At 40.8% G+C, this 25,958-nt stretch overlaps 1 protein-coding gene across 5 annotated transcripts in view; it reads right to left on the bottom strand.

The window, feature by feature from the left end:
- The window catches only part of KCNAB1 (potassium voltage-gated channel subfamily A member regulatory beta subunit 1), a 239,956-nt gene that overhangs the window by 2,362 nt on the left and 211,636 nt on the right, over positions 1–25,958 (bottom strand). For 4 of the 5 annotated variants that reach the window (XM_034782392.1, XM_034782393.1, XM_034782395.1 and 1 more), the window contains 4 exons: positions 14,014–14,099; positions 10,687–10,807; positions 9,702–9,796; positions 1,432–1,552 (listed from right to left, as the gene is read on the bottom strand). In XM_034782392.1, the coding sequence (XP_034638283.1) occupies positions 1,432–1,552; positions 9,702–9,796; positions 10,687–10,807; positions 14,014–14,099 (423 nt within the window). The remainder of the gene's footprint in view (positions 1–1,431; positions 1,553–9,701; positions 9,797–10,686; positions 10,808–14,013; positions 14,100–25,958) is intronic. The other variant, XR_004647220.1, reaches the window with a different exon arrangement.

The raw sequence follows: 25,958 nt of genomic DNA, 5'->3' as shown, positions 1-25,958 counted from the left end.
TTCAGTTTTGAATTTGCTGCCTTTGTTTTATTGAATGTCTTCTTGTTCTCACGTTATGGGAAAGGGTAAATAGGACTGCTCAATTTGCCTTTGCTATATTATTCATTATATTGTATAGCTTTATCTTCTTCCTAAGTTATTTCCCTTTTCAACTAAACAGTCCCAAACTATTTAACATATGAAAGTCTTTCCATGCCTCTATTTGTATTAATCCAACCTCCATCTATTTCTGCTATACCCTTTTTGAGATGGATGACCAGAAAAAAAGTGTTCCCAATGAGCATGTACCACTGATTTATATACTACACTGGTAAACCGCTGAAAGGGTAATTGCCCAGCATCTTGATTTAGTCAGCATTTACTCAGTCCCTGTGATTATAGGTAAGGCTTTAATATCTAGTTCCTGTGCATAATGCTGAAAGATAAACTATGAAATAGATCTTCCATCATCTGACCACTTAAGCTGCTAATAAACTGATGCAGGAGCACGTTTTTTGTTTTTTGGTGCTAGGGGACAGGAGTGGTTACTTAAGTTATTTAAACTGCAGGATCACTTCTCTGACAGCCATATGTGTGCAACATTTCAGTAATGACTCAAGGCAAGCATGGAGAAGACAGCACACTTAAAAATTATTAATGACCTCTCCTTTTGAAAAAAGGTTTCTCTGTTAGCTGTATTTATAAAGCATGAGTTAATCAGGTGGTCTGTGCCTATTTCAAAGGTACCAGATTCCTGGGACACTGCAAGAAACAAAGGCACTCGTGATTATTTCATAGTAATTGCTAGCTCACTTTATTGCTGTTTTATAAGAAAATGGATATTGTCTTTGCCAAAGGATGATGAGTCAAGAATACAGAGTAGTAATTTAAACTGGCATTTTACTTTACTCTAAAGCATTTCTTCCTTTTCATATACTCATGTTCGTTCAGTGCATGCCTCCTTATAAAGTAGCACTGCATCTTACATCATCAATCGTCATCCATCCCTGGCATCCTGGTCTACAGTTTCTATTATCTAAATGATCACTTGACTTAATCTGTCTTTCTGAGTGATCACTTGATTTAAAATCGCTTCTTTCTGAAGCAGAAAGCTATCCTTGCTGGCTGTCACTTTGAATGTGCCATTTGAAATGCAGCAGGTCCCAGAGATACTGCTGGTTCTCTGGCTATTAAGGCTTTTAAGTTCTCTCTCTCTCTCAGAGATGTAAATGGGAATGAGTGAATACTAATGGAGTACCCATGGCTTCATGGCTTTGTGTAAGACAGTCTTCAATGATCTGCCAAAGATCAGCAAAGCACAACATTTGGTATATATGAATTACACTAGTTCTAGAGTGTTTTTTTTTTTTTCAATACTATGATGTGAACCAAATCAAGTATCAAGCAAGAGGGGAGAAAGCAGCAATAAATTATACTTTCAGTATTTCTTACCAACTGCTAGCTGAGGTAGTGTGCATCCAAGACGATCTGCAATTGGGGAAAGGTCTTTCAGCTTTATTTGCTGTTTTCTTCCTTCTTCACTTACAATTTTTTCCTTTAGCCACTGGTAGCACTAGGAATCAAGTATATTGGAAGGTTAAAACTAACAGTGATTACCAAGATGAGGTGGGTGGACCAACTTCTGTTGGTGAAAGAGAAAAGCTTTTGAGCTCCACAGAGATCTTAGGGTTTGTCTACACTGAAACTTCGTTGGCAAAACTTTTGTCATTCAGGGGTGTTAAAAAAACACACACTGCCGAATGACAAAAGTTTTACCGACGAAAAGCGCTGATGTGAACAGTGCTTTGTCGGCAGGAGCGCTCTCCTGCCACCAAAACTTCTACCGCTCATTGGGGGTGAAAGTTTTTTGTTGGGGGAGAGCTCTCTCCTGCCGTCAACAGCAGCTATACTGTGCGCCTTTTAACGGCACACCTGTGTCTCTAAAAGGTGGGTAGTGTAGACAAAGCCTAAGTCATGTCTCTACAACCACACTGCAGACAGTGATTACAAATTCAATTAAAAATTCAGAGTTGTTATGGGCAGCTTTGTTTTTTTGTTTTTTTTTAAATCTTAGCCCACTCAGGAGGTAGTAACTGAGCTTGAATGATACAAAACTGCTGTTGCATGAAAATGATGGGAAAAAATAAGTCATCTTGTAGATTCCACACTGATATTTTGTTTGGTTTATACGACAGATGGGCTAAAACTAAAACCTTGAATATGGACCCTGGAATGTGAAATCACCCCATTCACTTTTAGCTCCTGGTTGGATCCAAACCCAGAATAGTTCTATTTTCCTATTTGGGCAGGATGAAAGCAAAATCTTAGCCCTTCTCATTAGATGTTGGCTCAAGGTGTTAGTTCATAAAATCAGCTGTTCTTCCAAGATCCTATCACCATTCAATGTTTATAAAAATTAATCGGAACAATTTGAGATTTCAGTTCCCTCTAGTCTAACCCTGAACCTTCACCCTCAACCTTGAACTCTAATATAAACCTAATTTGGATCCACATCTGAATACTGCCAGTTTACAACAGATATCTTTATACTTTGATTTGTGAATTTCATGGAGGAAATAGATTCTTTACAATCAAATACGATATTTAGATAATTCTAAACTTGTTCTATATGCATATCATATGTGTAATAGAGAGCTGAATTCTATTCTTTAAGCAGATTGGTTGAAATCTATTTAATAGGCAAAAAACCTGTAATTAAAAAGGAGTATAATTTAATAGAGGCTATAAGAAATGAGTGAGAATGACTTAGTGGTTGAAACCCAAGACTGGGTGACAGGAGAGCTGAATCCTATTGCTGGTTCCTCCATAAATTGTGTGGCTTTGAGCAAGTCAGGTTTTTGTGCTTCACTTTTTTACCTGTGAAACCTAAAGTCTGTTGTCTGTCTACTAAGATTCCAAGGTCTCAGGGGCAAAGATAGTGACTTCTTTTGTGTCTCGTACAGCACCAAGCATTTTGTCTGTATGTAATTAATTAGTAATAACGAAACGGGTAATTTTGCAGGATTGTTGCAAGGCGTTAATGAATTAATATTTGTAAGCACTTTGAGATCCTTGGAGCTCTTTTAGTGCTTCCTATCCATAGATCTCTTAGTGCTTTGTAGTGGTGGACTAAGCATTATCCTCATTTTATAATGGAGAAACTAAGGCACAGGATCAAACAGCAATTCAATGGCAGAGTCAGGAACACAACCCAGGTCTGCTGACTCCACTGGCTCATACACGAGTGTCTATAAAAGAGCGTGTGTGTGAAATGCTTTCAGATGCTCATCTTAGTGCTGCTCTATTATTTCTCAGCCTCAAAAAGTTGAGAAGAGCTAATGCGGGGAGACATCCTTCATCCTTTTATATTTATTGGAGAAGGTTGATTTTTACCCATGAGATGATACAAAAGACATTCTTTAGTTAAACATCTTGAGTCTTTTAAAATGATGTTAAAACCCTGATGTCTTAATGCGCTGCCATTTTTCAAACTGTCAGCCACAGTAAGGACAGTACATCACAGATAACAGCAAGTACTAAGTAGGCTTCATAACCAGAGAAAGTGTTGCTTTTTGTTGGGGCTAGAGGTCAATATTTTTACAGTGAAACAAGCCAGAAAAATGAACAGTTCTGGATGCACGTAGATTCTGGCATGTCAGATTGATTCCATTTGTAATGTAACAGAGTACCATTAATCTTCATGGTACAGATCAGGAGGAAAAACCTTACTCTGCTGTTTTCTTACGCACTTAACCCCAGAGCATGTCCAGGGTGCAGAAAGTTACATATCTGCATCTTAATAGATAAAACAAGTTTGTGCAATGTCTGTGTATAATTTGAGATTTGAATTGGTGCTAACGGTAGGACAGCAGCATGACAAAGAATTAAAGACAAGTGTAATGCATTTGATGTTCCCAGCTTTGTTGTGATTGCTCATTGTCCAGGGTGGGTAAGTGAGCTAATACCAACATTCAAACAGCGAACTCTTACTAAACTCCTTTCTAGCCTCCCATGATCTTGCTTTTCTTCCCCAACACTCTCAATTTCCTTGTTATAGAGACCCTCACTCTGGCCAGAGAATGCTCCCGTTGGAATCCACGAACCCAGTTTGAAGCATCACCCACGAAAGTTATTCCTTCCTCCCCATTTTACAGCTTGGGCAGGGCAGAGCGTGTAATGTTAAAGCGTACAGGAGTACAGTGTAGTAAAGTTAGGAGTTGCATTATGAACAATCTATGGTATTAAACTCTAATAATGAAGCTAACACAATATTTAAATAGATTAAAAAACTCACTTTGAGAATTACATATCACCAACCAATGACTGAATTGTATCTGAGTCTAGTATGATGTGATGCTCCATCATTTTAAAATTTAAAAAACTACTTCTTAGTTCTTTAAGGAATTTTGCTACTCTTTAACGATGGGCTTCTAAATGTAGTCTTATCTAGCCTCGGATTTTGAATTTAATTAATAGGGGCATAGAGAGATGAGGATTTAAAAGTGGGCAAGGAGATATAAAATTAGAATGTTCTGCAAGAAAACTAATGAAGGCAAAAGCTGCACTCCACTTACCTCATGCATAATAAATCAGAACTATGAACCATTTTTATTACCAGTGCAAGGTGCTTTTCAAGATATTATGTCAGAATAACAGTAGCTTAAGATGGACAAAATGCCCGTTTGCTATCCTTGCTATATATTTAGAATTTACTTCCAAAAACTACTGTTTAAATACAGTTCTGTGGTAGGGGAATATATTCACATTTAAAATATGAATCCTTTACTGCTGTTCCTTTTGTTATAAAAGCTTCCTGATGTACCTTGCAAATGCCCTGACATTTCATATTATGTAATAAATTCCCTATACTCCTACCCTATCCAAGCCCTGTCTGTGAGTGCTGCTGACAAAACCTGTATTTATGCAAATGAAAGGTTTTGAATGGCTTGCTGGAGTAATGTAGACTGGTGGGACTGCTGGGAAGCATCTTTACCCCTATTATTTATTTAATCTTCAGATTGCCAAAAGCCCCATACTGAGCAGAGCTGTTACATGGCCAAATTAAGCGCAAGACCTTTGGCACAGAGGGCTAATTGAAATAGTTTTCAACTTTTTTCATTTGTGGACCCCTAAAAAATTTTGAATGGAGGTGCGGACCTCTTTGGAAATCTTAGTGTGCAAACCTTCAGGGGTCCGCAGACCACAGGTTGAAAACCTCTTCTCTAGAGAATACAGTACCCTGTATCTCTGAGGAATTCAAGATTATTTTTTTGTCATCTTAAAAATTCTGCTGGAAGCACTGAGTAGCACTAAACAAACCTGTTTTATGAGCATTTCAGCTGCTGAGTGACTCGAAACGTTTACTGTTTACAGAAGGTGCCTTGTCAGCCACTAGGCTGCAATAAACTTCAAATACATTTCATAAAAGGGTTTTTTTCCAGGCACTGAAAGAAAATAACAGAGAAGTTTCATAAGAATGACTGGGCTGGGGCTCTGAGATGCTCTAAAACATTAGACAAGAGAGGAAGAAAAATCTTGAGGTAAAAGCACAGGAGAGAAATCTAGGATCCTGAGGTTTATCTCTGGCGTGTCAGACTCCCTGTATGAGCTTGGGCAAGTCACTACCCTCTTTCTGCCTCAGCTTCCTCATGCAAAACGGTGATAGTGGGCCATATCAATCTCTGGTGCAGCACTATGGAATTAACTGAAGATAAATCAGGGATATTAGCCAGGATGGGCAGGGATGGATATATCTGACCCAGTTATATTTACTATCTTTAGAGGGAAGGTGGGAGGCTTAATATCTTGGTCTTTGCTCCCTTGTTCAGTGCACAGCCAGGCGTGTAAGATATTGCACTCCAGCACAGTGCAAGTGAGAGTTATGCAAGGATATAAGGTTAAGCACAAGGTGTAGCTCTCCACTCTGAACAATAGTAGTAAGGCTGGAGTTTCCTGTGCACTTACTTCATTATGTGCAAGTGTGCATTATTCAAAATGGGGTGTGAGTGGAGAATGTGTAAGTCCGAGATGCTGGAGATGAAGCACTGTTCACATCATGCTAATAAAGTACTTAGCTATGCATTCCCTTCTTAAGTCCTGCTCTTTTTACTATGCAGACGGGACTTACGGCTAGATTCACATAGGGATTTAGGAAGTGTGTCACTGAGTGACGTAACACCTAATTTTTAGGCACCTAGAAAATCACAGGAACAACACTGCTTCACAAAGCCTGAGTAAGGTGCCTAGGCTCCTTATACAATGCATGGGGAGAGAGGCACCTTAGAATGCAATCCACAAATGCCAGCACCCTGGGTAGGGAGCCACTTAAGTTAGTCAATGGGAGATGATGACTAGCAGGTTCTGTGCCAAGCCCCGCCCCTTTTGCTGAGATAGGCGCCTAGCTCTGCTTGGGATTCTCAGCTGTGAACCCTCTCCTGGAGTTAGGCACCTAAGGTGTTTCCTGCAAGAGGAGGCGCCGGGGGAACTCCTTCATAACTTTTAGTGCAGTGGCTAGGATACTCACATGGGATGTGGGAGACCCCCAGCTCAAGTCCCCCCTCTGCCTGATGAGGTGTGGAAGCAGAGAGTTTTTCTCCGACAGAGGCAAAGGGATTTGAACCGAGATCTGCCACGTCTCAGGCAAGCACCCTAACAACCACTGAACTATGGGATATTCTGATATGGGGCTCAATCTCTCTTGTTAAAGCTGTATCAGTGTGTATCAACAGTCATTGCAGTAGGGGGACTGGATCCAGGGTCTCCCACCTCACAGCTGAGTGCCTTACCCACAGGCTATAGCGTAATTCTCAGTCTTGCTACTGGCTTCCCTTCCCACTGTTCCATTTCTGGAGTTAGGCAGCCTCCGAACATGCCTACCAGTTCAAGCCCTGCCTGTGACTTCAGGAACCAAGCACCTATCTTCCTTGGTTTGTGAACCACACTGGGACTTAGGTGGGAGATAGGTGTGTGGATGCCTAGAGTGAGGCAGCCGTGCGCATGTTCAGAGGCAGAAATGTTGGTGCCTAGGGAACTTTTACTACAAGAACGAAGTCACTAAGTGATTTAGGTGCCTACAGGGTGAGGTGGCAGCTGAGTGGGGATTTTGTGAATACCAGTAGCACCTAAATCTGGGTCTTAGGCACCTAACATAACAGAAAGGCACCCAAGTCCCTTTGTGAATCTAGCCCCCAGTGGCCAAGCAACAGTGCTCTCATTAATGCAAGATTAGATTCCCGTGCATTCCATCATTTTTATCTTGATTCCTCCCAGCTCCTAAGCCTGCCTCTCCTTGGCATAGTGGTTATGCTGGGGATGGGGAGGGCTGTGACTGAAGCACACTGCACTCCAGCAATCCCCAGCTGGCATACACTCCCTTGGGAACGATAGTTAGCTGGCATAGGTTCAGAAGGCTTCTAGGCTGTCCTAACCTTTGCCCAGGCCAGCACAGATCGACCTAAGAATCAAGGAGTCATAACTGGTTTCCTGATGCCCCTTCTCACTCCTGCACCAAGAAGATCTCTTGGCAGGAGAGAATCTGAGGCTGTGTCTACAGCGGGCTGCAATGTGGACAACAGGTGCAAAGGGCACCCAAGTGTTGCACTGTAACTGCCCTGTTTGGACGCTGCTGGCGCAAACTAAAAGGAACTTAGTGCATGTTAACAGAATCCTCATTCAAACAGTACTACGTTAACGCAAACTAGATACTACCCATAGTGAGCATTGTGGTGCAGTGTAGACAAACCAAGCCATTTTGGTTTTTAAAATGTTTTGAAAGAGACAGCTGCAAAGTGCTTTTGGTTACAATGAAATCTTGGAACTACTGGACTGGATAGGACAATACAAAATACTCTGTGGCCTGTGGACCAGGTGTCAGAGCCCCAGGCCAATTCACTTGTGTATTAGTATAGGTCAAAGTGATTGTTAAATGTGTAACTGTATTTGGTGTTTAAACGTCATGAAAACTAGTGGGATGTTACTTGCATTGTTCTCACTTATCTGTATCCTGTTATAATGTAGTAGCAAACATTTACATTGTGTATACCCCTGAAACTAAATAACCCATGAAACAAGAAAGAAGCCTTGTGGAATGCAAATGAAGAACTTTAACAGAAAAGTGCTAATTGTGTGTGATGATCGGAGGTCAAAGATTCAAAATGCATTCCTCAGTCTCTGTCATCAAAGGAAAAGTCCACATGGGTAGTGACACTGTCAGCTTGTTTTCTGTGAGAAGAAGCTGTAAGTATGGATTCAAGGAAAGATCCTGGATCTCTGGACTGTTTGGACTCCTACAGGGAAGTGTACCAGATGCAAAGCAGAGATCCCCAGAGACAATCTGGGTACTCTGAAAAGACTTTTGGGAAACTGGCAGTTTATTACATCACTGCCACCATTTGGAATGACAAAACTGTGACTCGTGCATATATTTTACCTGTTTTAACTTCTCAATAACTCTCATTTCCTTTTCTTGGCTAATAAACCTTTAGTTAGTTTATTATAGAATTGGCTACCAGCAGCATGTTTGGTGTAAGATCTAGGTTACCAATTGATTTGGAGTAAGTGACTAGTCTTTTGGGATTGGAACCAACCTAAATGTGATGTGATTTTTGGTGAAAGTAACCATTTTATCACAAAGTCCAGTTTGTCTGGGTGGCATGAGAAACTGGAGAGTCTAAGGGGACTGTCTGTGACTCCATGGTAAGACTGGTATTGTGATCCAGGAATTCACATTTGTCACTGGCTTGGTGAAATCTAATTATGGAACACACCAGCAGTTTGGGGTATCTGCCAGTTTTCTGACAGTCTGCCCTGAGATAGGCACTAAGGGTCATGAGCCACTCCAAACAGCCTAGCAGGCTGTCTTCCTCCTCTAGCAGAGGGGATGGACTATGCAACCTGGTGGGTCTTTTACATTTCTAATTTCTAGGGGTGTATTCTGAGTCTTCATGCAAAGCCTGAGTAACAGGGCTTTGTGCAGAGGAATTATGTGGGTCATGCTGAGGACAAAATCCTGCTGTCCTCCAGCCTGTAATTATGGCCTGGTGCTCTCCTGCTGCTGGGTAACATTAGTGATAAAACCCTCTGAAATAAAGTTCTCTGTCTTGAATAAACATACATTTGAGAGCACAAACCATTACAATTCTTGCTTCAATTAGACAGCTGCAGAGCATAATTCTACTACCTTTGGAGTCCTGGACATGGATTATCTGTTATGATCATGTAGGCGTAGCCTGCATAATCAAATTCCTTCAAACAGGAGAGTGATAGGGTAAGGCACAGGCATTGCCAGAATTGGGCTCCCCTATATTTTATATCTTTATGTCCAAGATGGTTTTCTAAGGCTCTGCTCTCAGAGGTTGGAAAACCCTGTTATCAGAATGAAGAAAAATAAAGAAGGCCAAATCAGTCCTTAGTTGGTGTAAAGTGGTCTAGCTCTGACTTCAGTACATCTAGGTCAATTCACATCGGCAAGGATCTGGCCCAGAATACCCACATAAAGCTAATCAACAGGATCACAGTGGTGGATTAAACTGTGGCAGTGAAACTGAGAATTTCTTATAACACAGATTTTCACTCCTGCTGGACTATGGTTGCCAGAGAAACTGAGTTGACCTATCAACAGAGCTGGGTATAGGGGCAGCTTTATTATAATGAATCAGTTTATCTTTCATTTCAAGCCTTCACAAAGGCAATGCACCCACTTCTCTTGAGCACAGGAGAAATACCTTCAGTGAAGCCCTGGAGCTTTCAGGAACCCCATTTCCATATTTCCCGGAGATGATCCCGCAGGCAAGTGGAGACCATGTCATTGCTCCAACCCCTACAAAGCAATCGGGTAAGGAAATTACAGTGAATTGGCGACATATTGGTACATCATAAATGTGACTGTCTGCAAAGAGAAAGACCAAGTTTACTGCTTATTCCTATGATAGTTGTTAGTGATGTTCAGCCAGTGTAATGGTAACAACAGTCTCTTCCTGAACTAACCTGGACAAGGTTATTTCATATTTTTTAAAAGGCTGTGTGATCCCTCTTAGAGCAACTGGCACAGTCCTATTTGTGTCAGCGGCTTGCCTCATGCTGGCTCCTCCTCTTCCCAGTTGATTGAGGTATCCCAAACCTGTCCTTTGTCTTAGATGGCTCCTATATCTCACTGATGGGTGGGGAAGCCCCGTACCTCTCTTGGTTATGCTGTCCAACCCCTTTTTCTGCACTGCATCTGGCAGCTCCTCAGGGAGTGGAGCTGCAGAAAAGATAGTCCTGCTGGTGCATTCTCCACAGGAGCAGAGGGGAGGATAAAATGCACCCTGGCCAATCTGTTCCTCTTCCAGCCCACTTTGTCTCCACCCCATCCCTGACCACAGATTCCATAGAGTGGTCTGGAGCCATTGAAGAGGCAGATTGTGCTGTGGAGGCAGATGCATTCCCTTCAGCACAGGAGAGATGAGATTAGTGTAGGGTGGCTCCCCTTTCTGCATAGATCTGGGGTACCATTTGGGCTTTAGAAATTAGCATCTCAAAGTAACAGATATCTACTTTTAGAGCTACACTGAGAGAGTCTCTCTCTTTGGATTGCTAGGCAGATGTTTGTTTTCTGCCACACTTCTATTTAGCAGGGACATACAGGAAAGGATTCTGTATCCTTGCCATTAGCTTATTGTTTCCTCAAGAGTAAGAAATGAAGGAACAGAGCAAATCTCTAAACTTTACCTATTTTGTGGTACAATTCTGGCAGTTGAACCTCCACTTTCTCTCGCTGGAAAAGATGATATTCAGCCTGTTCACATACTGGTGGAATCATATTAAACTGTCTTGCTACAGAATAGGCTTCCTGTACAAAATCAATAGAATAAAATGAAGTATTAACAGAGACTATCTTTGTGTAATATAACATATCAATTAACTAAGCATCCATAAAATCAGTGCATGTCCCAGACCTCTTTAGGTATAAAGAATCTGCTGCAAAGTAGATTCCCAAATTCTCATCAGATGCAATATATATATTCACATTTCCCAGGCTTCTTTTCAAATAGCTTTTTAATGTTTTGTTTTCTGTATATTCAAACAAAGAAAAAAGCAACAAATTCTCAGGGCATTTTGGACTCCCATTATAGTCAATGGAAAGACTCATTAACTTTAGAGGTTCTTAGATCAAACCCTTATTGGTTAATAGTAATTCTAAGAATTAATTATTAAAAATACCCAGTAATTGTAGATTCTACTCACTTCACACCTGAACTAACCTGAAGGTGTGTATAAGGTATGATGTCACTACAGTGAAATATAGGTGGCATGCTGACCATACACGCTCACATTGCTTTCATAATACTTAGCTCTGAAAGCCCACACCCAGTTGTTCCTTTTTCTGTACAAGGTGAAATCAAAATTCCTCAGACTGATGGATCTCCATCCCAGAAGTGCATTACATTTTCCACTGCTGCAATACCCAGCAGCCTTGGGTTGACTACAACCAACCAACAAACCATGTTTATAAAGGTGTTACAACTTGTCTACATTAGGAGCTAAGAAGTTTTTAAACAGCAGTTAATTAACATGGGTTATTCATTGTGACTCTGTCAAGTATCAGGGGGTAGCCGTGTTAGTCTGTATCTACAAAAAAACAACAAGGAGTCTGGTGGCACCTTAAAGACTAACAGATTTATTTGGGCATAAGCTTTCGTGAAACCTCACTTCTTCGGATGCATCCGAAGAAGTGAGGTTTTTACTCACGAAAGCTTATGCCCAAATAAATCTGTTAGTCTTTAAGGTGCCACCAGACTCCTTGTTGTTATTGTGACTCTATGAGCCTCTCAATGCCCACTGGCAAAGGGTTCTCTGTCTGACTACAACTGTTACCATGCCTGACAAACTCATTACGCATAACACACTGTTGTCATATTTATCCAACGAGTATCTCATAAGATATCATATGAAAACTGGTGACTTTCTGGTGATTAATATTCTTTTATGATGTATGTACAGTTAGCATGTCAAGAGCTATGTAGGTGTGCTGGATATATGCTACTAAAATATGTTTAGACCAAACAATCCAAGCAAAGTTCATTAACAGATTTGTCCTCGAGAAAGGAATGTATATTGGACAGTCTGCCAGGACCAAGCTTCGATATGCATCTGTGGTAAACAGAGTGATTGAGCTAACAGGGGAAGGAGGAAACAGAATGGCTTGATTACAAGCAAAAGATAATGGACATACATTTGCATCTAAGTGATCACACCAATGGGATGAAGGTCCCCGCTTGCTGAAGAACAAACAGGATGACCAGAGTCTGAACCCCAGGGGGCATCCTCACTCTGGGGACAAAACAATGATTTTTGGGAAATGTAAGGCGAAGCAAAAAGCCATCACTTAAGGGACAAAGAGGCCAGCACTTTCTGAAAGGTAGATCCCCATCCATGTGGGTTGAAGGTGCTGAGAACTGACAGTAAGTGAGAAATTGCCTGCGATCAGGATTGTAACCTGTTAAGTGTTAGACACTAGAAAGTGTTTTTATATTTGCTTTATTTTAAACAATTTTCGGTTTCTATTATCCTTAATTACTGTCATTTAAATCTCTGCTCTTTATTTATAAACTTCTTTTTGGTTTTACTATAAAATCATCTCAGTGCTGTATATTAAAGCTAACTTAACAGGCTGGTGTGTGCATTTTCTTTGGAGGCAGCAGACTTGGTCATTTCACTGAGTGTCCAGTGACAGGGGCTGGATACTGCAGAGAGATGCTCTGGAGAACTTGGGAAGGGGGGTTCACTGTGAAGGTTTAGGTAAGGTGGAGTTCGCTGGTGAGGCAGACAAACTGGTGTGGCAGTGAATTGTCATTCAGTTTAAGCTCCAGCAAGGCTCTCCCTTGCTGAGGCAGAGGGGTAACACAGCAGCTTACCATTCTTGGCTCCCTGGGGAGATTGTCACAGCTATTATGTTTTAAAAGAGCCCAAAGCCTTTTTCTTATCCTAGACAAGGTCACCAGGATTGTGCTTTCACCAATGCACAGACAGTGGATGCCTAGAGTATGTCTGAAAGAACCAAACCCCTGTGGAATCTATTCTTTTCACTGTTTATTTTTCAAAGGGCTCCTCTACATTCGGTACTTACATTTGGGCACTAGCATAGCTGTACCCATACAAATGCCCAGTGTAGATGCGCAGCACTGGTGTCAAGTGGGGCTTGTGTCAGTGCGACTTATCCTGTTTGAGGGCCGAGTTGTATCTGTGCAGTGCATGTACACTGGTGTGCACTGGGGATAGCCACACCACTGCAAAAATCTCTGATATAGTCAAGTCCAAAGTCACAGTAAACTTCAGGCTCAGACTTGAGCCAAATGATTTTATAATTTACTGATACATTATTGAGCTCCTGTTGATCTCCTGACTGATGCCAGGCTCATTCATCTTTTGGCCCTGGTTGATGAAGCAAGAACTCCTCAGAATTGAAAAACTGGCTTCAATGCCTGTGGGACTTAAACAGTCAGGACTCATATTCTACAGGTCTAACTTTTTTCATCACAATTACAGTGTCTTTTACTAGAAAAGTGGCTGCTTCTAGTCTTGAGATTTCTGGAATTGATAGTAATGCTGACAAATCTATTCAATATGGCTGTGTGGCCAGCTGACTGAGTTATCCCTGGAGAAACTCTCCCCAGTATTAAAATCATATTCAGTGCAACATTATCCCCTGGCACTCAGATGGGACACATTCACAGATACTATAGTTGGGGAAGTTTATTGAAGCATCCAGGACTACTGAGCCCATCTGGAGAACTCCAACAAGAGTTGTGAAATAAAGTTCAGTAAAAACAGGTCAGGCCACCTTAATCCACCTAAAAGTGGGTCTACACAACAACTGTAACTGGTTTTAAAATTGATTTAGCTGAACAGATTTTAAAACCAGTTCAAAAACTTTCCCAGCATAGACAGGTGCTTATTGTTCAACCTTTACATTGCATTTTGGCAAATTCTGCAGCCCTGAATGTGATCTAGAGTACATAACAGAAATTGGTGATAGTTTTTTAAAAGCTACATTACCATGATCTCCATAGCACTCCAGCGTGAGGTTCCCCAGTACATTGCCATCCCCTGGTTTATCACATGTGTCATTGCTCGGACAATTTCTGAATAAGAAGAAAAAGATGAGATCTCTATGACATTTCATATTAATCCATCTATTTACCACCCAAATTACAACAATATTTACAAACAATTGTAAATAACCGAGCACACAATGGTTTACACTTGCAAGTACATTATATAGAGATCACTAAATAAATACCAGCCTAAAATAGGATGTTAATATTGCCCATCATTAATGTTTGCTTTTTTAGTACATGCACTCAACTTTACAGGTGAGTCAGGCCCAAACTACGAGGCTTGTTTTCAGATTTCTAACTCAACAATTCTAGGTGTTTGGAACTGATGTGTTAGAACTTGATTTGGATACATTTTTAATCATGTAAATTGGGTGTAACCACTAAAGACATGGAGTTCCAGTTATAGAAGATATGCATGAGATAAGAAATAAGGCCTGAGTTCAGGCTACTATAGTAATAGGTGGCAGCTGCCAAGTTAGCAGCTAGATACAGGTTGAGGTTGTGAATCTCCCAAGGCTGGATGATGTCCAGATGGAGGGATTTTCCCTGGGCCCACCCACCTTTGGAGTAAATATGTAGCTATGAATAGTTCATAATGGGTTAAGCAGTTTTGGTCAATGATCAACACGAAACTAAAACCAACCCTAAAATAATAGCTTTGTAGCCTATGTAATAATATATTCCATCTTCAAACACCCTTCTTTGCATCTTTTTTCCTGTTTGTGGATGAAGTCGCATGACGTGCAAATTTTAGGAGAATTACCATGGTGAATAATGAATGTAAATTTTCGTATTAAACGAAGTATGCTCATGCTTATTCATGACATTATTTTTCTAAAATTTAAGACCACAAGAGGGCAGCGTTGTAGAAGAGGTTTGGGGAATGTAATGACTAAAAACCTCTGCTAAAAACTTAAATTCAAAAGTTTTTTAATTTTTTTAAATTTAATTTTACAAAACACAAGTGTACACTCTGTCTTCTTGCTTTTTACTAAGATTGTTAAGATGCCAGTGATGAAATATAAAGCTGGTTAATAGATTGTTGGTTATATCAGTACACCTGTTTTTTTTGTCATCCATTTACACCTCACGGTGTATCAGTGAAAATATTAGATTATACCTCCTCCTTCCTCTTCCCCCTTCTGCTCCCCTCCCCCCAAATACTACAATCTTTATCAGTTGTACGTGCAACTATGGAAGAGGTGACTTTTTATCATTAATAACGTAATTTAGCACTTATATAGTACTTTGTCTTCCATAGACTTCAAAGACCTTTCCAAATACAGGTAGGCATTTTTCTCTCATTTACTGATGGAGTAAGTGAGGTGCAGAAGGTTTAACTAACTTGTCCATAGTCACAAAGAGAGTCAGCGATAGCCCCAGGAACAGAACTTGGATATCCTGACTCCTGAGTTCCTTGCTCAGTCCATTAGATCAGAATGCCTCAACCAGGGGTGTGACCCAGAAGTGGATGTCCACAAGTTGCCAAATGGATTTCACTTCACTGGTTGAGAAAGGGGCAAAATCTCTAGGTCTCACCAATGGAAGCTGTGGAGTGCTCAGCACTTTTTTAAAAAAATAAGGTCACTTATTTAGGGATGCCTAAACTTAGAGTATGTCTATACTGCAAACAAAGATGTGTTCTTAACTCGGAGTAGCTAACCAGCATTAGCTAACTTGGGTTACAATAGCAGTGAAGACATGGCAACGTGGCTTTTAACTTAGGTTAGCAGCTTGATTTCAACTTCAGGATGCCCTATAGGCTTGAACTCGAGCTGCTAACCTGAGTTAAAAGCCACGTTGCCATGTCTTCACTGCTATTTTAACCTCAGTTACTTACCACAGGTTAGCTAATCTGAGTTAAGAACACAACTGTTTTGCAGTGTAGACATACTCTGAGGCCTGGTCCATACTAACCCCCCATTTCGAACTAAGGTACGCAAATTCAGCTACGTTAATAACGTAGCTGAATTCGAAGTACCTTAGTTCGAACTTACTGCCGGTCCAGACGCGGCAGGCAGGCTCCCCCGTCGATGCCGCGTACTCCTCTCGCCGAGCTGGAGTACCGGCGTTGACGGCGAGCACTTCCGGGATCGATCCGGGATCGATTTATCGCGTCTAGACAAGCATGCTAGGTACATTAGAAATGAACAAATTCCCTGTCCCAATAATCTGGACAATGAGCAGGAAGACAGTTATGTAATGGGGTGCAAATAAGCAAAACTCAGCAAGTGTTCATGTTTAGCATGAATCTTGTGGTTCCAATTTTTGTGTTTGGTAAGTTAGGGGACTCGATGTTTTTTCCATGATATATAGAGTTATGTATGCATATACCACAACCTGGTTTAGTTTGCAGTTGTTAAGTTGAAAGTGGCTGCTGATTTTCATTCTAATAAAGGGAAAGAAATGGAGAAAGATGGAGAAAGCTAGGGTGTGCAACATTAACATTTCTAGACGCCTAGTGCGAAATCCTTGCTGGTGTAAATCATCTGTGTAGCTCCAGTGATTTAATGTAGCTATGCCAATTGACACTAGCTGAGACTCTGGTCCCTCCAGTTTATAACTACCTATGTAATCATACTGTATAATTAACTTCCATAGGATTGGGGAGCCAAAAGATTAACAGAATTCCAAAGCTTTTTTCTTTTTTATTGTGCTAGGGGGAATAAACTGAAATTGATAGGCTGAGAGAATAAAGGATGATTGCACTAGAGTTCTAAATGTTCCAGAATACTTGTACCCAAGAATCTTTCACTGGTGCTTAATTTTATAACTCCAATTTTTAATAAGCTATTGTTACTTCTTGAAATAAAAACACAAAATATCCTCTTTCATGAATATACTTTGTATTGAACATGAAGATTCACAACAATTAGCAATGTGAATTAGTAGCGGACACTTGAATATGGTTCATCCCACATATCTATCTATCTTTGACAACAACTTTGTAACTTGAAAACCAGTGTCTTCCCTCCAATACTTTACTTTAAAAGTGGAAAGTGATATGGGAAATATGGTAATTTTTTTCTGTCTTAATGCTCTGGATTCTCAAAAAGTGCATTGAGCACCATGTTTTTCCACTGAATTTCATGAGATCATAGGGTTGGTAAAAATAGGTTATTCAGATTCACTGAATTGGATGTCTCCTAGTCTGCCCCTGCATTGGGAAATCCAGCATAGAGAACCATATCAGGTGCCCATGACTCACCACATCAGGAAATACAATTAAGAGAATCACATCAAATGCCTCCAGTTCACTGACTGCAATATATTCATTCAGAAATTCTCCTTCTTGTGGAGCATAAAGTGCACGTCAGATCATGAATGGATCCATCCATCCAATTCATCCGTTTCCTGAGATCTCGGTCTCCTGCCAATGTTGTGGCCTGATCTATATTAAGGTTGAGGTGGATGTCATAGGAAGCCACAACATCCCTCAAGGGTGTGTGAGGCCATCAATGAGGTCTTCTCCATCCAACTTTTGTTGGCTCAAACAAATAAAGCTGGTATGGCCTCTGGCATATAGAGCAGATGGCCAAGCCACCTGAGCTGGTGTTGAATCACTTGAGAAGACATTGGAGGCTGGCTGATCTGACACCTGATCCTCATTCATAACATGATGAAACCATCATATGCCTTTAATATGTCATTGTTGTTTCATGCTGAAAGCATCCTGCTGGCATAGTTGTATCTCTGTGGTTGCCCAGGTTTTAGAGCCATACAGAAGGCCAGAAGCAACTGCTGCCTCACAGATATGCATTTTAGTCCAAGTTGATTTGTGGTTTTGATGCCACAGAGGCTTCCAAAGAGTAGGCATAACATCCATAGCTGGTGGAATCAATGTTTCATGTCTGAAAAGCAACCTCCCTCTTGGCGACAACAGAGCCAAGATACTCAAGAGAGTCAGCAAATTCAACTTTTTGTCCATCAATTACGATGGGTAGGAGTAGAGGTCCATCAGCCACTTTCACCAGTTTGGTCTTCTTCCAGTTGACTTGAAGATCAAGCTTATTTGCTTCATCTATCAATATATTCAGAGCATTAATGAGATTAATTCCTGAGGATGTGAATATAGCCATGTCATCTGCATATTCCAGGTCTGTTATGTAAAGATCATGCAGTACCACCTCCAGTATGCAGCTAGTGATGGGCTTCCATTATTTGGTCCATAACAGTGTTGAACAGATCAGGGGCAGCCATGCACCCTTGACAGACACCGCTGTTGTACTCAAACTAATTGGACACCCTAATACGTCAGTGGATACAGCTTTTATTTTGGCGGTGCATTTCTATGAGAAGGTTGAGGAGCTCGCCAGGCACAACAGCTTACAGGCAAAGACAAAGTGAATGACGATCAACAAAGTCAAAGGCAGATTTTAAATCAATAAAGGCTATATAACCTCATCCTCCCTACACCAAAACTCTTGGACTTTTTCAATAATTTGTCCAATGGTAAAAATCTGCTACATGGTTGATTGGCTGGGCATAAACCCAGCTTGATGTAGATGGCATAGATTCCTTATGGTGGTCTTAACACGCTCAAGAAGAACCAGCATGAACAGTTTGCTTGGAATGGAAAGCAACGTGATGCCACAGTGATTAGAGCACACCAGAGCATTACCTTTCCCTTTTCAAAATGAGAGAATAATTCCACGGTGCCAGTACTGGGTAGTTTCTCATGAATCCATACTTTGTTGATAACATGGATCAGCCACTCCAAGATAGAAACCTTGCCGTGCTTGATCAGCTTGGCAGCTGTACCACAAATATTGATAGCATGGCTGTTCTTGAGCTTGCAGGCTGCACTTCGAAGCTCCTCTACTATGACATCTGCTACATCACATGGGGTGGGGCAATATATTCAATCAGGGTGAAATTCACCCCAGTGCAGAAGGCCAGCACAAGACCTGTGGATCACTTAAAGAATTAAGTAGGACATAAGTAGTGTTTAGGCCTTCTACTGACCATTCAGTGTTTTGGCTTTTTTAAAGCATCAGCTCCTGGAGTCAAGCGATGGTGTGGGAATCACAGCTTTCACTAAAAGAAAAAAAGTTAAATTTCTGGACTTCCTGGTTGCATAGAAAAGCCCCCGGGACACTGAATCAGTGCACATCACATGTATTGATAACTGGGTTTCCCAGTGTCATGCGGTATGGCTACAATGCAATTAAACACCCATGCCAGTTGACTCAGGCTCATGGGAAACCAAATTTGTCCTGTCTCCATTCTTGCTCTGCCCAGTGCAGGCCCACAGGAGGTTGGTTATTTTCATGATTAATCATCATGATAAAATCACACTCCTGGCCACCTTTAATAATGCTACGTCTATTGCTGAGCTTTGGCACAGCGGCCTTTCTGGATGGAATATGTCATTCATTCAGAATCACTATTGTTAATTTAGCAACAAAGGCAAATTTAGTCCTTGGGCTCATATATTCAGAACTGTGTGTGTGTGTGTGCGCGCAAAAATGAGCAGTTGGACACACAGCCAACAGGTACCATGACTGCTCCCTGAGGGTGAAATTCACCACTTCACAGAGGACCCTCACATAGCCTAACACCACTTTGTTCTCACTTAGGCCTTAGTTTGAACTGAGATGTTTATGCATTCACATGACTCCGGGAGCTGGGGCTTTAAAAACACACCAAATATCAAGAGACTCACACTGCACAGTATCCTGCAGGATGTCTGACAACTTTAATCTTCCTATTAGATCTTAATCCTCTGTAGCACAAGACCCAGTAATTAACCCTTTTCCTTGCTTATCTATAAACTTAATGCTGCATTAAACTTCTTTCCAGAAACCCAATTCAGCCAACATCATCTCAGTATTAAAAAAGAAATAAACCCATTATGTGGAAAACATTTATCCTAATGATTGATTTTTTACCCACTCTGATAGCATATCCTTTAAAAGATACCTGACAAAAATAAGCCAGATGAGGTCTGAGAAGCATAAGAAACTGTCCCTAATATTTAGTAGCATATTATCAGTAAATCACAGGGTGTCTTGCAACCAGCAGGAGCTGTCTTTTTCAAGGAACAAAGTTGCAAGAAACTGATTGGAGTTTAAATCTATGTGATGAATTTTTGACCTATTAAATTGCAGTCAAGTTATTATGGAATCATAGCTATTGATCATTTAGATGGATTGAGAAAGCCTGGTGTGTGGCATTTTATTAAATTATGCACTACATTTGTAGCTGCAGCTATAACTGTCTAGAGTATCAGTTCCTGAAGACATATATCCTTTTATATCACAAGCATTCTCATCCTCTTTGTAAAGGGATCAAGCAAAGAAGCCTGGCAGAGGGTAGATTACTGTGAAAATCTTGGAGTTTTTTATGAGATTTCTTCTGCAGGTAGTGAGAAGCAGATAAACATAAAGTCTCCATCTATACTCCTAGAAGAAATCTCACCAAACTAGAAATTATCCCTCTTGCCATGCTTCTGTTTCTGTATATTTTATATACAGCTTATTTTTTCATTGGTAGCTTGTTACATTTTATTTTGATTAGACTCTTTTTTTTCCCCCTTAGAAGGGAAGGATGCAGAAGATCCTGCAGTCATTTTTTTTCATTTGGACACAGCCACACTGTATTTCACCCACGTTAAAGGCCTAATTAAATTTGTGAGCATACTCTGATCCAATAAAGAGCATGATGAACAGGTAACTAACGTGGCACTGAATGGTGAAAAAATTCTGAGTATGTTCAAACAGTGGGTTACATGATAAATAGTCATTCAAAGAGTGCCTACTTTTTAATGATGGCTTTGTTTATTCTTTATTGCAGTAATATCTTCTTGGAAGTTTGAATATAACATTTTCTAACCTTTGTCTCCTACCCTCTTTGGTGAATGATGATTTTTATTACCCCTAGCCTTGAAAAACTAGAACACAAGCCAGTATGGCAAAGTGTACATCTTGTCTAACAAATGCAACCTTAGTGATGTTTCAATAGTTCTGGGAAGAGGCTTGTGAATAGGGAATAGGTCTTTTGCTCCCTCTGTTAGCTAGCTGGCTCCCTGCACAGGGGAACATAAATATGTCAGGGTCCTACAGAAACAGTAGCTATCAGGTTTGGGGGTGGAAGTTGTTGATCGACTGTAAATAAATTATTATTTAGAATCTGTAACACAATTCCCTCCAGACTGTAACAATTTTGAAGTTGATTAAAATTGTTTCCTATGGGTCAAATCCTGGTACCCGTGTCTCTGCTACCACAGATGTTAGAAATGTTTGTGAACTGCTGTGACATCTCAGATGAAAGGCTGAATGGAAGTGCTTATTGTTTTTGTTATTAATTTATTACATTACTGTTATTATTAAGCAAAATTTGGCCCAAGATGAGCAGTATTTTATAATGGGTGTGTGTGGCAGGAGATGAAATTAAGACAAAAATAATTATTTTATAATTAACTGCAATAATTTATTCTACTACTTAGAGTATAAAAACAAGCCCCCAATATTTATACCACAAATAACAACATTTCCTCCCCTTTTGTACATAAATGCTGTTGTGTACACAGCACACAAACAATTGCTATAAGTTTTGGAATCCATGTTATTAATCTGTGAATCCTGTAATGTATTAGAAATAAAGTATTGTTAGCATGTGCTTTGCAGAATATTTTAATCTAGCTAGCACCTAAAGAGTTAGTCCTGATCCCACCATTGACAATGTGTGCAGATCCTCATTGACTTCAATAGGGCTCTCTATAGGTGCAGCAATCCCCTTGTGCATTGTCAAATGTTGGGCCAGGGCCTTACTCCTCAGAATGAACAGACATGGGTTAACCTGGAACTCATGTGAGCTGCTATTTTCCAGTTGACTAGAGGTGACTAGGCTTCAACAGTGAATGTTGTTTATCTGCTTGCACCTGTATTCTTATTAAGGTGCATTCTCAGCTTCAGAGAAGAGTGCGGGCTGCTAAGCTGGTTAGGCTGCTGTTTTGATCTTACACTCTGGGAATCTCTCTTTCTCTGCTGAACACAAACATACTGCTAAGAAATTCCAAGTGTGTGCCTTTTGATTCTTCTACACCTAACAGCAGCTCTTATAAGTAACACTCTGGTACAGGTGGGCTGTCACATCTGAGCTAAATTCATAGTTAATTCCAATTCCATGAAGCTTTACCTTGCACAGTAGAGAGCAATAACTCATTCCAAAGCCACAGACCATGGCTGCAGACTAACAGCAACATAACATAACTTCCCACTTGATAACCCTGAACAAAAGTGATTTATTTTTAGCTAGAAAAAGATTCTTAAAAGCCCCCCTTTCTATAACCACTGCTACAAAAACTGTGTTTAAAAATCCCATGACATGAAGGGTATAATAAGTATAAAAACCATGTAGTCTTCTTTTGTGTCTTATTAATCACAGGGAATGTCCTCCCCCCTGCCTGTCTCTCTGAGACATGAAAGAAGAGGAGTGGTCCCCATTATATTTTTCTTCCTAAGGCTTAGATCCATCCTCCTTCTGTCTGAACAGGGAGGACATATTCCACACACTGATCATCTCACTCATGTGAGGAAGCAGGGCTCAGCTACTTCTATGGAACCAACCCTCTCCATGGGTCTCAGGTCCACACAGGGCTAAAGGGTGAAGACTAGGCCAGCAGGGGAGAGAAGTGATTGGCCATTGGCAGGGCAGATGTACACTGTTCCCACTTCAGCTCCATGAATCTTAAGCAGTAAAAATAATATACCTGCAGGTTGCATTCTATCACCTTTTCGGGAGAGCACCCCTTTTCATGGAGGCAGCCACAGATGTTGAAATCCCTGGTAGCATGGCTCCAATGGAGGTGGGGGCTTCAAGGAGGCAGAACTAGTGCAGAGGCAAAGCACTTCCACATAAATTGGCCCAAGCCTCCTGCAAATCCTCATGTGCTGTGGACTGGCCCTGCAGCCTAAACCTCACCCTCCTGGCCCCCTTCAATGGAATGACAGAGAATGAACGCTGCAAAGGGATCCTTGGTGGGATTGCCTCTTTCAGGGCACCTCCCACAGGTTCTGCCACAGAGGATGAGCTGCCTCCATGGAAATCCAGAAATATTCTATTTTAAAAAAAGAAATGAAATGAAGATTCCAAAATTGGCTCTGTAGGTTGTTTTTAATTATTTAATTAATTATTTGATTTCAATGTAAAGAGCTAGTGCATTCTTTAGATTGGTTATTGCTGCTTAAAACTGTGAACTGTTAAATCCCCATGTTAGAACATCCATAACGGAAGTGCTGGTCTCCTAAAAGGCCTCTTGGTTAAAATTACACACTCTAGAATTACAAGATAATAAACCAAACCTGATTAATGATGCATGGGGCTTCAAGAATGCAATATACCCACCCAGAAGCCTCAATACTTGTTTTTGTCATCAAGGAATTGTTTCTTTTTCAAAAGGAATTATAATAATAATAATTAAAAAAGAAAAGAAAATCATTTTACAAAAGAGAGAAAAAATATCTCTGACAAGAAGTCTTGGACTCGTACTGAACTTTACTAAATTTTGGAGTGTTCACATTCAGTGTGCAACATCAGACCACTAGATAGACAATTCTGAGCTGCAAATTCAGATCCAGATCTTGACTTGGGGTTTTGGCCAGGGCCTGTCTCTACTTATTTAGATATTTCTATGAAATTGGATAGAGATTTCTAGGTTCTTGTAAAAGATCATGCTATTTTTTTTTATTCTGCCACAGAGTACTTGTCATTACCAAGCTCCTGAGATTTTAACTGGGAACCCAGAGCCAATCAGAGAGGCTGCCTAAACTGAACATAGTAGTCTCTGCATTTGTACAGATGACTCACAGAAATGAGGAACCTACCGGACACTGTCTGCACTAGCAAACTCAGTAGCCGTAATTCACATGGCACATGGCCTATCCCTACTTCATGCTTTTTAGGGGGAGTGAGAGAGAGAAAGAAGGAGAGAGAAGGAGGGAGGGAGGGAAGTTGGGAAAGGTAAAAGAGGACCTGGCACTTTGGAGAGTCACCAAGGATGTGGGAAATGGAACAATGACAACATTGGGAGTTGAGAGGAAGTGAAATAAGGGGATTAGTTCTTAAGTGAACTATTTGAGCCTTTCATAAATAAATGTGGGTTGAATACTGCACCTGATATGGAATTACTTTCATTATAAAAATGTTCTAGTATTTGCTTAGGGCAGTGGTTCTCAACCAGGGGTACACAGAGGTCTTCCACGGGGTACATCAACTCATCTATATATTTGTCTAGTTTTAAAACAGGCTACATAAAAAGCACTACCCAAGTCAGTACAAACTAAAATTTTATACAGACAATGACTTGTTGATACTGCTTTATATATTATACACTGAAATGTAAGTACAATATTTCTATTCCAATTGATTTATTTTATAATTATATAGTAAAAATGAGAAAGTCAGCAATAGTGTGCTGTGACACTTCTGTATTTTTACAGTCTGATTTTGTAAGCAAGTAGTTTTTAAGTGAGGTGAAACTTGGGGGTAGGCAAGACAAATCTGACTTTCAAAAGGAGTACAGTCGTCTGAAAAGGTTGAGAGCCACTGGGTTAGGGTACAGAAAAATGACTTTTTAATAATAGTAACCATGAGTCTCAGCTTTTTAGATTAGCAGAGTTTTGTCTGTCTCCTTGGAGACTACAATCTGCACCAACTGATTTTCTGAATGTAAATTAATTAGTCTTCTGATAAAAATTTAAGACTCAGTTATCCAATGCCTAACATAAGAATTTAAAGTGATTTGATACACCTTAGAACTTTTGGGAGCAATCCAGCTTTGGCAGAGGGTGGACTAGATGACTCAGAGGTTTTTTCCTCTTTAATTTGCTTGATTCAATAAGAAACTCTGGAGTGCTCCAAAGGTTCAAACCTGTTCTCAGTCACAGGTAAACTGAATTAGATTATTTTAAACCAATCTAGGGCGGCAAGGACTTGGGTGGAAGCTGTAACCATGAAGTCCAAATGATGACAGTTTGGTGAGTGCGCAGAGGCCAGCCACACTTGAAAGGGTCTGAGGTGCAGTCTCGCATGCTGTATCACATTTGTGCATGAGGCCATATGAGCCAATAGTCTGAGGCAGAAATGGCTTGTTGTGATGGGGCGGGCCTTGATCTGCGATATCAGAGATGACATTACCTGAAAGCAAGCCTCTCGGAGGAAGGCTCAGGCCCAGGTGGAATCAAATACTGTACCAGTGAACTCTATCCTCTGAACGGGGATGAGTGTTGACTTCTGCTTGTTTATCAGCAGGCCCAGTGCTTGGAAAGTAGCTTAGACCAGGTGGAGGCTGGCCCTCACCTGGGCCTTGGACCATCCAGTCGTCGAGGTAAGGGAACACTTGCACTCCTCATCTTCTGAGGAAGGCTGCCATCACTGCCATGCATTTCATGAATACCCGAGGGGCTGCCGACAGGCCAAAGGGGAGGATGGTGAACTGGTAATGGGTTTGGTTCATGACAAAACTGAGAAATCTTCTGTGGCCCCAAAATATGGAGATATGAAAATAGGCATCTTTTAAGTCGAGGGTGACATACCAGTCCCCTGAATCCAGGAAGGGAATAACAGAGGCTAGGGAGACCATGTGGAATTTAAGTTTCTTGAGATAACTGTTAAGGAAACACAGGTCTAGGACGGGTCTGAGACCCCTGCTTGGCCTTCAGGATTAGGAAATAAAGGGAGTAAAACCCTTTCCATCTCAAGCTCTGAGGTACCTCCTCCATGGCCCCTACCTGGAAGAGTGCTTGCGCCTCCTGGTCTAAAAGTGGCTTATGAGAAGGGTCCCTGAAGAGGGACGGGGAAGAGGGATTGGAGGGAGGGAGGGATGGAAATAAACTGGAGAGTGTAATCTTCCTCCACTGTACTCAGTACCTAGTGGTCTGA

This window comes from Trachemys scripta, chromosome 9, assembly GCF_013100865.1.
Source record: "Trachemys scripta elegans isolate TJP31775 chromosome 9, CAS_Tse_1.0, whole genome shotgun sequence".
In the NCBI taxonomy this organism is placed as follows: domain Eukaryota; kingdom Metazoa; phylum Chordata; order Testudines; family Emydidae; genus Trachemys; species Trachemys scripta.
The sequence above is the reverse complement of the archived record's forward strand: the minus strand, read 5'-3'. Positions and strand labels throughout refer to the sequence as shown.